The 13,205-nt window shown below is 43.3% G+C and overlaps 1 protein-coding gene across 2 annotated transcripts in view; it reads left to right on the forward strand.

The window, feature by feature from the left end:
- The first annotated feature begins 356 nt into the window (after positions 1-356).
- The window catches only part of ARID2 (AT-rich interaction domain 2), a 144,045-nt gene continuing 131,196 nt past the window's right edge, over positions 357-13,205 (forward strand). For both annotated transcript variants that reach the window (XM_062195108.1, XM_062195109.1), the window contains exons 1-3: positions 357-566; positions 644-737; positions 1,686-1,783. In XM_062195108.1, coding sequence (XP_062051092.1) covers positions 475-566; positions 644-737; positions 1,686-1,783 — 284 coding nt within the window. In that variant the 5' untranslated portion in view covers positions 357-474. The remainder of the gene's footprint in view (positions 567-643; positions 738-1,685; positions 1,784-13,205) is intronic.

The raw sequence follows: 13,205 nt of genomic DNA on the forward strand, positions 1-13,205 counted from the left end.
GCCTGCCCCTCGCCGCCCCGGCCGCCCGGCCGCCCCTCGCCGCCGCGGCCGCTCGCGCACCGGCAGCAGCACCATGTTGGATCGCGTCCCCGGGCCGAGCCGCCCGCGCCGGCGGCGCTGAGGCGGGCGAGAGCCGGGCCGCGGGGCCCGCGGCGGGCGAGGGCTGGGGGCTCCGCGCGGCCCCGGCGGCCGCTGCCCCTCTAGTTCCGCTCCCATTTCTTTAAACTTTTTTAGAAAGCCCCCTCCCTCCCTCGCCGCGCTCCCCCGGCCTCCCGCGCCCTCCCTCCCCTCCTCCTCCTCCCCCTCCCTCCCTCCCTCCTGCGCCGCCGCCGCCGCCGCCGCCGCCGCCGCCGGCCCATGACCGAGCCCCGCCGCGGCCGCCGAGGAATGGGCTCCGGGCTGTGGTAGGAGCGCGGGGAGCGGGCCGCTTCTCGACAGCCATCGGGGCTTCTGGAGGCCGCCTGTGAGGGAATCATGGCAAACTCGACGGGGAAGGCGCCGCCGGACGAGCGGAGAAAGGGGCTGGCTTTCCTGGACGAGCTGCGGCAGTTCCACCACAGCCGAGGGTGAGCGCAGGACGGCCCGGGCGGCGGGCGGCGGGCGGCGGGCGGGCGGCTGACAAGTGCGGGCTCCCTCCCCGCAGGTCGCCGTTTCGGAAGATCCCTGCGGTGGGCGGCAAGGAGCTGGACCTCCACAGCCTCTACACCAGAGTCACTACTTTGGGCGGCTTCGCGAAGGTGAGTGGAAGTTTTCGTTCGTATCGCCCCCTCGCCGGCCCCCTCCGCCAAGTCTCCCCGGACCCGGGTGGGCGCCGGGCGCCGGGGGCGGCCGGGCAGGGGCGCGGGCGCGGCGGCGGCGGCTGTTTTCGGCCTGCTGGCTCGCGCGGCGGCGGCGGCGGGCGGCCCGCGGCGGCCCGCGCCCGGCCCGGTGCCCGGCGGCCGGCGGCCCGGGCGGCGCGGGGGGCGGGCGGGTGCGGGGGGCGCCGGCCGCCGCCCCCTCCCTCGCCCGCGAGCCCGCCGCGCCGCCCGTCCCCGCGCGGCCCCGCCGCCGCCGCCGCCGCCGCCGCCGCCGCCTTGGCCGCCGCCGCGCCGCCCGGGCGGAGACGGACTCGGAGCAGTTTGGTGCAACTCAAAATTAGCGCGGGCAGCTTTAGCATCGATAATCGGCCGCGAAATGGTCCCGGCGGCCGGGGCACGGCGCGGCCCCGCCGCCTGCGGATCGCACGGCTAACAAAAGAAAGCAGGACCTGTCTCCAAATAGCCATCTTAGGCTTCAAGGCAGGCGGCGGAGTAGGCCGCAAAGAAGGGCCTATGGAGGCGGCGGAGCCGCGGGAGGACGGCGCCCGCCCCCGGCCCGGCCCCGCGCGCCCCGGCCCCTTTGAACTTTTCTTTTTTCGTGGAAACGGACCGCGTAGAGATTTAAAAGGGGGCGACAGAGGGACTTTGCGATTGGTTATTGTCCGGGCTTCAGAAACAAAACAAACCCACCGCTTCTCTCCCCCCCCCCCCAACAAAACAAGCCTTGCTGGATCTGGGGCTCGCCGGGCCCGTTCGGCCGGCGGCCCTCGCCCCGCGCCCCCCGGAGCCCCCGCGCCCCCCGGAGCCCCGTGCCTCTCCTCCGGCGGCGGGGGCTGCCGAGCCCCTCCGGCGTGCACCGTCTGACGACTGTGCCTGTGCCCCTAACAGGTTTCTGAGAAGAACCAGTGGGGAGAGATTGTGGAAGAGTTCAACTTTCCCAGAAGTTGCTCGAATGCTGCCTTTGCTTTAAAACAGTATTACTTGCGGTGAGTAGGAGCGGCTGTGCACGGGCTTGGAGGTGCGTTTTCGGCAGACAAAAAAGCCGGTCTTGCACGCCGAGCAGGTCTTTGGTGTCTTGCTAATTCCAGTCTGAGGACCATTTGCGACCCTTAGAGAGAGGCTATAGGAAGCAGAAGTTGCCCTGGCCCAGGTTAAGGCCCCTTGAGGTTGCCTGCACCCTACCTGGGTATAAACACTCTTCTGTGACATTGTTATTGATTGCCTGGTATCCACCGAGGATGCCTAGTGTAGGAGTTCGGATAGTTAGTGAAACTTTGTAACCTTTGGGACAATTTCTTCTGGTTTGAAACTCCTTCAGCTTCTTAAATTCCGATTTTCAGAATTGAAAAAAAAAGAAAAGAAAACTTACTGTATGGAACCGTGTCGCCGGATAGTTTTTCAGAATATTTCTCCGAAGGGAAACCATGCCGGCACTTTTGGATGATCAGGATTGTTCTGGAGTTATTTTTTGGTTGGAATTTCCTCCACAGTCATATCATCAGGAAAATGGGAATACTGGGAACCACATAGTATGATCTAGATTTTCTTCGATTGCCCTACTCTTCTGTGATTGCCTGTTTGACAGTAAATTTTTTATTCAGTATGTGTGCAATACAGTCTAGATAAAATGTTTCTGATTGCACTGTTTCTTATTCTGCCAATCAAGTTTTCGTCAGGGGTAGTTTTCCTCTAGTAACTTAGAATGAGGTTCATTTTTGTAGTTCATATTGGCTTACCTATAGAGGGACTCTGAGTGGTGGTTGTGATTAAAGCTCAAATATTCTTTCCGTTTGTTGTATTTTTCTGGTTTTGTGAAAGGGATGGCCACCTTTTGCAGTACAACTTCTGTATAATTTGAGTTTTGCCTTTATTGTTGCTTCAGATGCACTCAGGAGTTGGACTGTATTGTTCGCAGCATTCTGAGGCAGGGAGTACAGTGATTGCACAGGTGTGCTTTCTCTTGGCTGTCCTAGGTTGACTTCAGGCTTGAAGCTGGAGGAAGAGTTGATAGAACTTTGTGGAGTAGTTCGAGTTACACAGGAAGTCTGGAGGATATTAAGTATGGTAGTTGTTGTCTGTTGTGTCTGTGGTGGCTTGTGTGTCAGAATACATTGAAAATAAAGGTCTAAATCAGCAAAACAAAGTGAACTCAAAGCAGCTGATTTAGTAATGGAGAGAGAAATAGAGAATTTATATATATGCTGATATTCGTTTGTTCATGTCCACTTACAATATTTAGAGAGACGTGTTGATACGTGTTATGGCTTTATGGTGATCATGGTTTGAACCATTTGGAATTTGCAGTGTTTAAAATACGTGTTTTAAAGTTGTAGTGGTCTGGTAGATTCGTTGGTTAATTGAAATTTAAGATCCAAAGAGTATTGTGTGTATATGTATGGTTCCTGAGATGTGTATTTTTCTAAAGAATTTACGTACATATTAGCATAACTAGTTCAGTTTTTTCCTAAAAGTTAACCATAAATAATGTTTTTCCATTTGTCATTTCTATCTTGGGATCATACCATCCATTAATCATAGATACTATTTTTAACTATATAGTTGCATTGTTGTTTGTGTTTAGATTGTTCTCAGATCAATTTGGGTTATATGCCCTTATTAGAAGCTGCGTTTTGAATTATGTCCTTAGCTAAACTTGCTTTTCCTCCATATGCCACTCTCCAGGTTTGTTTTTGTAGGGTTGTAGCTAGGCTACTAGGAAAAAGAGTTGAAGCTTTTGTGTTGGAAAATAAAACCATGTGAAGATTTGCATGGCTTGTCAAGAAATACAAAAGAAATAACGTGGGTCAGAAATGGGGTACTACCCACCTTGAAAGACTTCTTCCCCAGCGGTGTGATATTGCACAGTTGGGGGATATGCATTGTACTGCAGAGTCTTCACTGGCAGACAGGATACCAAGCTTTAACAGCAGTTCTGTTACTTAACCAGAAGAGCGCCTCTTCCTAGGAAGACATAGTGATCAAAAGACTTGATAAGTTACCTCTTTGCAACAGCAAATTGAGTATCATGGCTTCTGATGAGCCAAGTAACGCAGTGTGTTTTTAAATCACAGGTGGAGTAACTTATAATCTAAACTGCTCTTTCATTTGACTTGTCCTAAGACTGTCATTATATGTTAGTCTTCCTTTACTCTAGAAGTTTAATATTTGCTCACATTTTCCTGTAGTCTTACTATTATATTAATACTGTTAGCCCAGTGTTTGTGATATATCTGCATAATACTGTAGGCATTTAAATAAGGACGAGCAGACTAGTATGTTCTCCATGTATATGTTCTAACAGCTTTCTGTTCCTTTTTTTTTTTTTTTAAGGATTTATTTTTTTTCTTATTTGAAATAGTTGGGAGGAAAGAAAGGGAGAGAGAGAGAGAGAGAGAGAGAGAGAGAGAGATTCTGTCCACTGGTTCACTCCCCAAATGTCCCCAACAGTCAGGACTGGACTGGTTTCCCAGGTGTATCACTGGGGAGCTGGATCGGAAGTAGAGCCTCCTGGACTGGAATCCATGCTCATATAGGGTACTGGCGGGTGTCCCAGATGGCAGCTTAACTTGCTGCGCCACACTGCCAGCCCCAGTTTTCTGCTCTTTTTGATATCGACAGTTATTAATGTAGAGAATTGAGTTTGATGGTCTGCCAGAAGTTAGCTTGACCATGTCAAGCATACATTTTTTAAAAAATATTTTATTTATTTTGAGAGCTAGAGTTAGAGAAAGACAGAGACAAAGGTTTTCCATCTGCTGGTTCACTCCCCGTATGGCCACAACAGCCGGACCTGGGCTGATCCGGAGCCAGGAGCTTCTTCTGGTCTCCCATGTGGGTGCAGGGGCCCAAGCACTTGGGCCATCTGCTGCTACTTTCCCAGGCCATAGCAGAGAGCTGGAATCGGAAGAGGAGTGTCTGGGACATATGCTCATATGGATGGCGGCGCCGGAGGCTTAACCCAGTATGCCACAGTGTGAGCTCCTACATATTTTTTAGGTTGTGGATTGTCTACAAAACTTTTTAAAATCGCTAATTGAAAATGTAGTTGATTATTTGCTTTGAAATTGGTATTTCAAACTATGATGTTTATCTACTTTGTTTTCATTTAGTTCCTTTCTCGTCACATGTATCTCAGTGGGTTCTACAAATGTTTGTTATTAGAATATCCCTATGAGCATTATGGGGTAAGATATAATTTCCCACATTTTGTGGACGGAGAAATTAAAATGACTTTAGGGGTAATCATTAATTAATTGTACAAAAAAGTTGTCCACGACATGTTCAGTAATGTTTAATCAGTTGATTATGAGTTCAGTTTATTACACATGATTTTAAGAAATTAAAACGATTAGAAATTACATGTGGCTGTATTTATGCCCTAGGATATCTGCATCCTATGTGATCCACATTTACTCAATGGTTTTTTACTTTTGCCGATTTGGTGCTAAGATTGGGGGACAGTTTGCTGCTCTTAGTTTAAGAATTTTAAGTTTTGGTATGAAGATTTAGGTAAATATTTCAGATACTTAGTGGGAAAATGTTTCCCTTCACTGACACGCATAGTACAATGACGGTCAAAGTTAACTTGATATTTCCTTTGTGGTTTTATTTTTTTTTTTGACAGGCAGAGTGGACAGTGATAGAGACAGAGAGAAAGGTCTTCCTTTGCCATTGGTTCACCCTCCAGTGGCCGCCGCGGCCGGCACGCTGCAGCCGGTGCACCGCGCTGATGGAAGGCAGGAGCCAGGTGCTTCTCCTGGTCTCCCATGGGGTGCAGGGCCCAAACACTTGGGCCATCTTCCACTGCACTCCTGTGCCATAGCAGAGAGCTGGCCTGGAAGAGGGGCAACCTGGACAGAATCCGGCACCCCAACCGGGACTAGAACCCGCTGTGCCGGTGCCGCAAAGCGGAGGATTAGCCTATTGAGCTGCGGCGCTGGCCTTGATATTTCTTTTGTAAAACTTGATGTTTTTGGCAAGGAGGTGAAATACCTTGGATCCTCAAGCTGTATGGTACAAAAGTATATGTTAGTGGTTTTCTGGCACTGAAATGTAATAGCAAATGATTACTGTTTTTATTTTTTTTTAATGGACCTACTGTTAGTGTAGTCAGAAACCTGTTGGGCAGAGTTGCACTCACCAAAGCGAATTTTCAGTTGTGTTGTGACTTTACTTTTTTTTCCTGGTGGTGAAGGCCTCCTTGAAATAATACTGGTCGGGTGATTTTACACTTACCAGTTGAGCAGAGTCGGTGCACTGATGTGCTGTGTATGTGTAGTTAGTGGGCACCGTGTAGATCAGGTGTTTTGAGACAAAGTCTTTTATGAGTTACTTGAGGTTAAGTGAAGAAATTCTTCAAAACTGAAATAAATTAGTAAGTAAAGTAATACAATGAGTGTGTTAATGAAACAGCTGAATAGGAAAATAAATGTAAAATGAATCCTGAGAGAGAAACTGGGTCTGAATAAATTGTGTATTTTAAATTTTATTTTATAAACTGTATTCTCTGTAGAACAAAGCCCGATTTTGATATTTTCTGATATTGTGTTAGATTTTTAATGGATGTGCAGACTAGTTGAAAGGATGAGTAGAAAGTAAAGACAGTTGAAAAGACTGATGGTAAAAGTCCAGCCGGGTTAATGTTGTCTTACGAGCCGTGGTTTCCACAGCTTAAACCTGCCCCAAGTAGAAATAAATCTAATGCTTTCCAAGATGGCTAGTTCACTGAGGTTACAGGTTTCCTGAGGATACAAACTGAGAACTTGGCAACTGCCAAAATGCTTATATGCTTTTTTGCATTTGAATTTTCTGCCTTAGTTCTTAGCTGCAAGTTTCTATTTGTGAACAGAAACACTCTTCTGTAAATTCTAAGTCTGCTGTGTTGTAGTGTTTTCATAGCTGATTGTGTGTGGAATCCGCTCTGATGTCTTTGATGGGAAAGGATGTCACTACTATGGATCTTAAATATTTTCCAACTGAGGGAAATTAGAAATTGGAAAACAAAGGACAAATATTTTAATTAACATTAGTTAATGAACAGGTACACAATACATGTTTTTAGGTACAGTACTTAATGAGGGTTTTTTTTTGTTTTGTGAAGACTGCTTAGTGGACGCTTTCTGGACCAAGGAAAGTTTAATCATAGCAGGACTTTTCACAGCAGGACTTTTATCTAAATTGGAAATTATAGGACTAGTGTGCAGAGCAGGTAGGGGTGGGGGGATTCTCACTGCTGCTGCTGCTGCTGCGTTCTCCCACTGCCTTCATCACCACACTCTTTGGTATTCAGAGTCAATTAGATTAGAAATTCCCATTTTGTACTTTTATGAAACACTGGGTTTCCTGAAATGTTGTTAGATTTCCTTGAAAAAGCCCAAATGAATTTGAGCAATACAGCTAAACTTGGGTTACTTTATTACAAGACTTCTTAGAGACTTTGTTAATACGCATTGTGGATCTCCAGATAATTTAGGGAAATGTGAATTTAATACCTCTCTTTGTAGCCAACGATGTAGGCTTTTCCTTAATACTCTCCTAGAGGTATACAGTGTGAACAAATTCATGTTTGATAAACATATCTGAGTACTTTGGAGCACACTTTGGAAAACTGAGCTAGAAGAAGTAAGGGTTAAACAAGAAATTTTATTTTTATTTTTTTAGAAAAATTTTAAATAGGAAAAATAATGAGGAAAATGACAAGAGAGTGACAATTATATGTATATTCATAGAGCAACATATAAATACAGATGTAAATAATTTTTATTGAGCTATTTTTATTTGCATGTCTTTATCAACAACTGCAAAATTATGTGCATAGTACTTGTTGAATAGTTGTTCCAGCACGGTGCCATGAGGAGTATCTGGTGCTCACTGACAGGAAAAGAAAGATGAATTGCTGCAGTGTATATAGTCGCAGAAGAAAGGCAAACCTGTGAGAGAAGCGAGGACCTTCCCTGGTCCAGAGGAGAAAGGGAGGCCATTGTAGATCCTAGTGCTATTTCTTCTGCTGCTTCAGCTGTAATGTGACCAAAGACAAACAGCAGAAAACACAGGACCAGGACAGAGAATAGTAAGTCTCAGGCAGTGGTTTGTTTATTGGCATGATATTGTTTACAACAAAAGAATGTACAGTTAATTTCATTTAATGTTGGGTCTTAAGATTCTTATTTGAACCAGCAGCCTCACTCTTGTCTCTTAGACTAAGTAGATGGTTTCATTTTTTGAGCATAATATTTTTTTTTAAAAGTTTGTTTTTTAAAGTTTGTCTAAATCAGTCTCTCAAAAGAATTGTGGCAGAATCATTTATCAGATTGCGTTGTAAAATAGTAATTGCTGTTGTTGAAATACGATGATAGTCCTAAAATTTTGTATTTATTTCAGTTCTGTGACTTTAAAAACTGAGAAGTCGTATCATGAATTTTGGTATTTGGGAGAAAACTATATAGATGTAGCTGTTGGTCTAAGGACCACACTTTACTGGAGTTAAAAATGAAGATGTTAAGAATGATAAGTTCTTCAGTTGTCTAATGGTTGGACGTTGCAAGCATAATAAATATGAAAAGCAAAAGTATTGGCTTTTGAATTTAAATATTTAACACAGTTCAGTCACTCACAGTAGAGCCAAAGAAATAGGCATATTGGTTCAGTTTATTCATGAATGCACAAAAATGCATGTGTGATGACCAGTCATAAAATGTATTAATACATTCATGTAGGAAATAAAACTGTTTAGGTACCAGTAATAAAAAGGTGGTTTAGAGCACACTGTCACTTGCATTATCTCTGAGTTTCATTAAGTTTCCCGAGAATTGTGCTTTAAAAGTAGCCTAGTGTCCATGTGTCTGTCTGAAGACATGACGAGATTTCACCTGTGCGTGGGAACTTTTTGGTGTGTGTGTTACGTCTCAGTATTGCAGGACTGCAGAATTGCCTCTGAGCTGCAGTACCACTTCATGTTACCCAGGTAGAGCACGTCGTTGATGGGTTGGCTCTTTTACTTCTGAAGTCTCTTGAACGGTTCCCTTTTCCTTTTCCCATCATGACATTGATTTGTTAGAAGTAATGGGGTCATTTGCTACTTAGAATGTCCTGAATTCTGGATTCAGTTGATCTCTTCGTTCTAGTGTTAATTCACTTGTTCCTCTATCCCTTGTTATTTAATTCCTGGAAACTGATAGCTTTAAAACTTGATAACATTCAAATTCAGTGTCTTAGGCATACTTAATAGATACTGCTGAGCTCTTCATCATGTCATGATTCATATATTTTTTAGGTGTCCCCTTTTAGTGATGCTTGCATCGGTTTTGGTTTTAGTTACTAATAGTCTGAAAATCCATAGAAAAAGCATTTGAAAAGAGTGCTGCAGGTGATTCTTAAGCTCACTGAAGTTAGAGAGCAGGTGATCCGAGAATTAAAATGAAACCTACGGAGGGGCCAGTGCTGTGGCATAGTGGGTAAAGCTGCCGCCTACAGTGCTGGCATCCCATGTGGGCGCTGGTTCGAGTCCAGCTGCTCCACTTCCTATCCAGCTCTCTGCTGTGGCCTGGGAAAGCAGGGGAAGATGACCCAAGTCATCTTGCCTCTGCACCTGCACAGGAGACCTGGAGGAGGCTCCTGGCTCCTCATTTTCAAATAAATAAATCTTAAAAACAAAAAACAAAAAACAAAAAAAAAAAACCAGTGTGGTTGTTGAGGCAACTGGTGTAACATTGGCCTCAATGTGTTGGCTAGGGTGGTATCTGCTCTAGGGACTTCTGCTCCAGCTGCACCTGTCATCTCCAGACAGAGGCTGGACACACCCTGTACTTCATCTCTGGACTCCAGAGTTGCACTTTAGATAAGAAAACGGGGTAGCTACCAAATTCTAACCTTTCCTAAGTATAGTTACAGAATTTGGGTTTTAAAAAATTAGTTAAAAATAAATTCTCTTTCAGTTTTTTCATAATTGGAGAATTTCCTTAATGTGAGATTTTACAGTATTCTTCCCAAATGGAATGGCATTTAAAACAATTTTTCTGAATACTTTCTCTCTCTTTAACAAGAAGCTGAAATCGGGAATAGAGCTGGGACGCATACCCAGGCACTCCAATGTGGGACGTGGGCGTCCCAAGCGCAGCATTTGTAACTGCCTTACAAATGCCTTCCCCATGCCATGGTGCTTTGTTTTTATTAAAGACTTACTTATTTGAAAGGCAGAGTTATAGAGAAAGGGGGCGGGGGGAGAGAAAGAGAGAGAGATGTCTTCATTGGCTAGTTCGCTGTCCAAATGGTCTCAGTGGCTGAGACCCAAGCCGGGAGCTTCTTCATGGTTGGAAGGGGCCCAAGCACTTGGGCCATCTTCTGCTGCTTTCCCAGGTGTAATTAGGAGGGAGTTGGTTCAGAAGTAGAGCAGCGGGAACTCCGGCATCACAGGAAGCCGCTTAACTGCTGCACCACAGTACCAATCCCCAGCACTTGTTCTGTTTATGAAGATTTTGTTGGTGTATTCCAGTATTGCTTAGGAGAGCTAACTTGTATGAATTTCTTTAAAAATAATAACAATATTTATTTTGTTTAATGATCAAACATTATTAGCAGTTTTGTTTAATATACATTGTCTTTATTTTTCAAAGCATTTTTATTTGTGAGATTTTTTAATTTCACATTAAAGAAGAAATAAATACTGTTATTTAATCTTTGAAAATATAACTATTAAAAAAATTTCTCTATACTGGTTGAGCTGTTTTCTTCCTGGGTACACATGTGGTATCTCTTTTAAAAAATGACTTCAGGTTATATCCAACTATATATACATATATATATGTGTGTGTGTGTATAGAAATATATATATATACACATAGATATATATATGTATATATATATATAGAAATATATATATATATATATATACACACACATACACATACACATATATGAGAGGCAGAGTTACAGAGAGGGAGAGACAGGTAGATCTTCCGTACACTGGCTAACTCCCCAAATGGCTGCTGTGGCTGGACCTGGGCCTATCCAAAGCCAGGAACCAGGAGCTGCTTCTGGGTCTCCCACGCAGGTGCGGGGACCCAAACAATTGGGCCATCTTCCATTGCTTTCCCAGGCGATAGCAGAGAGCTGGGTTGGCAGAGGAACAGCCAGGACACGAACTGGTATCCATATGGAATGCTGGCACTGCAGGCGGAGGCTTAACCTACTAAGCCACAGCGCTGGCCCCTATATCCAATTTGTAATCTTCAGTGTGAGCTGTAAGTCCCAGTCAGGAGACGCGTTGAGAGTTGCAGACTGTGCTTTCCATTCTCTGCCTTTCCACCTGCTTTAACCTTACCAGGAATTCTACATAACCTGTTATCCATAGGTGCTGAGTATATTTACGGTATAATCTGTGTTCCAGGTGGATTTAGTGTGTTTCCATTAGTAAACAGTTTCTTTCCATTGCTGTACAATGGGGCTAAACTATAAAATCACTTTTTATGAAGCAAAATTTAGAAGGTTGTATAATCTGTTATCTGGATATATGTATATCTTACTGTTAAGTAAGGCAAGTGTCTATAGTTCTGGTCTTTTCTCCTGAGTATTGTGCTTGATAGTGCATGATGGTTAGTTAATATACACAAGATATTTATTATATAAGTATAACAGAGATGTCTCATGCTGAAATATTTTGGGGTGAAATTTTATTTCATTCTCCTGCTAGTACAGCAGTCATTTCCAAATATGTGAAATGTTTATATAAACGTACATATACAAGGTAGGAACATTTTTCTTCAACATGGAGCAAAGAGGACACTCTGAGTGCCCTGTTCAGAGAATACCTAACTTGTACTTTGGAGATTGAGCTGAATTTAAATTTGTCAGTATTAATGCCCAGGTTAGTCACACTTCTATAATGGTTCATAAATTAAGTGAATTTCTAGTATCCTTGAGCTCAGATCAGACAACTTATGTCTTCATGAGCAGTAGTTGGTTCCTGACTTACCTGTACCTGGAATGTGCTTGCAGGGTTGTTTGGTCTAATCATTTTTGTTGACACCATTTCAGAATCAACAAATGACTAGTCAAAATGACTAGTTACCTAGTCATTTTTCTAGGTAACTCCACATTGCAGCATAGTATTTCAATCTAGTTGTAAAAAAATTCATGTGCTTTTGGGGATAGCGCAGTTGAGAGTGAAATGATGACCAGTTTTCTTTCCTAGACTTTTGTTGCTCTGTTTTTTGTGTGTGTGTTTGTGTGTGTGTAAACTTTTGTTTACATTTCATGTAGATCTACCAAGTACTATTTTCCCACGTTTTCTATATATTTTTATATATGATGGTGCATGCATGCCCATGTTTTATTCTACTGTTTAATCATATTGCAGATAAAAAGTTCTTTACTCTTATTTATATGGGTATGTTACTTTGGAATAAAAACAGTGTCTAATGTTAACAAATTCAGGAAACTTAAATTGGATCTAGTTGAATTATCTAATATACAAACCTTAAATAAAATTTTACTGATTATCCCAAAGATTTCTTTATAGCAATCGCACCCTGACTTCGTCTGTGGTCTTGTACTGCATTTGGTTGTCATATCCCCAGTTCTTCAGCCTTTCTGTGCCTATTGTGATGCTACCATTTTGAAGAGTAAAGGCCACATGTAGTATAATGTTTGCATTTGTCTGATAGGTTTTTGGGATTGGATTCAGGGTATGCAATTTTGACAAGAGGCAAGTGATGTCATGTTGTTCCCTGGACTGCTGATGTTAATTGTGGTTAAGGTGATGTCCTCCTGATTCCTTCTCTGTAAAGTTATCGTTTCCCTCGTGTGGTTAAGAAGTAACCTGTGGGGATGTAACTTTGAGATCATGTAACTATGTTGTTTACCATGGACATTTTACCCAATAACTTTAAATCCCCTTTGGTGATTTTTCCTTCAATCAGTTTTTATTCTGATATATATACATATACATATAAATATGTATATTTATATATAATGATACTTGTGTTCTTTCATTCCTTTTACATATATTTAGTCGACAGTCTACAGAAGGAGAACTATTTTCATTCTGTTAGATTTTGACTTTAATGAGTTAAAATATGTTACTGTTACACATTTTGCTTGCTTAAATTTGGTTAGGGAGCTCCTTTCAAGCTTTCTCCTTTGTCTTTTTAATATGTTCTCTTTATTTTTTAACTCTTCATTGCTTTCTTAATTTCTTATCTGTTTTTAAAATATATTATTTATTTTTATTCACTTGAAAGGCACAGAGAAAGATACATAGATAGAGATCTTCTTCCCTCTGGTTTACTGCCCAAATTGTTGCATCAGCTGAGGCTGGGCCAAGTAAAGCCAGGAGTCAGTTCAGGGTGGTTTTCCCCCAACAGGTGGCAGGGACCCAAGTGCTCAGTTGTCACCTGCTGCCTCACAGGGTGC

The sequence above is a fragment of the Lepus europaeus genome, chromosome 6 (genome assembly GCF_033115175.1).
Source record: "Lepus europaeus isolate LE1 chromosome 6, mLepTim1.pri, whole genome shotgun sequence".
NCBI classification, from domain to species: domain Eukaryota; kingdom Metazoa; phylum Chordata; class Mammalia; order Lagomorpha; family Leporidae; genus Lepus; species Lepus europaeus.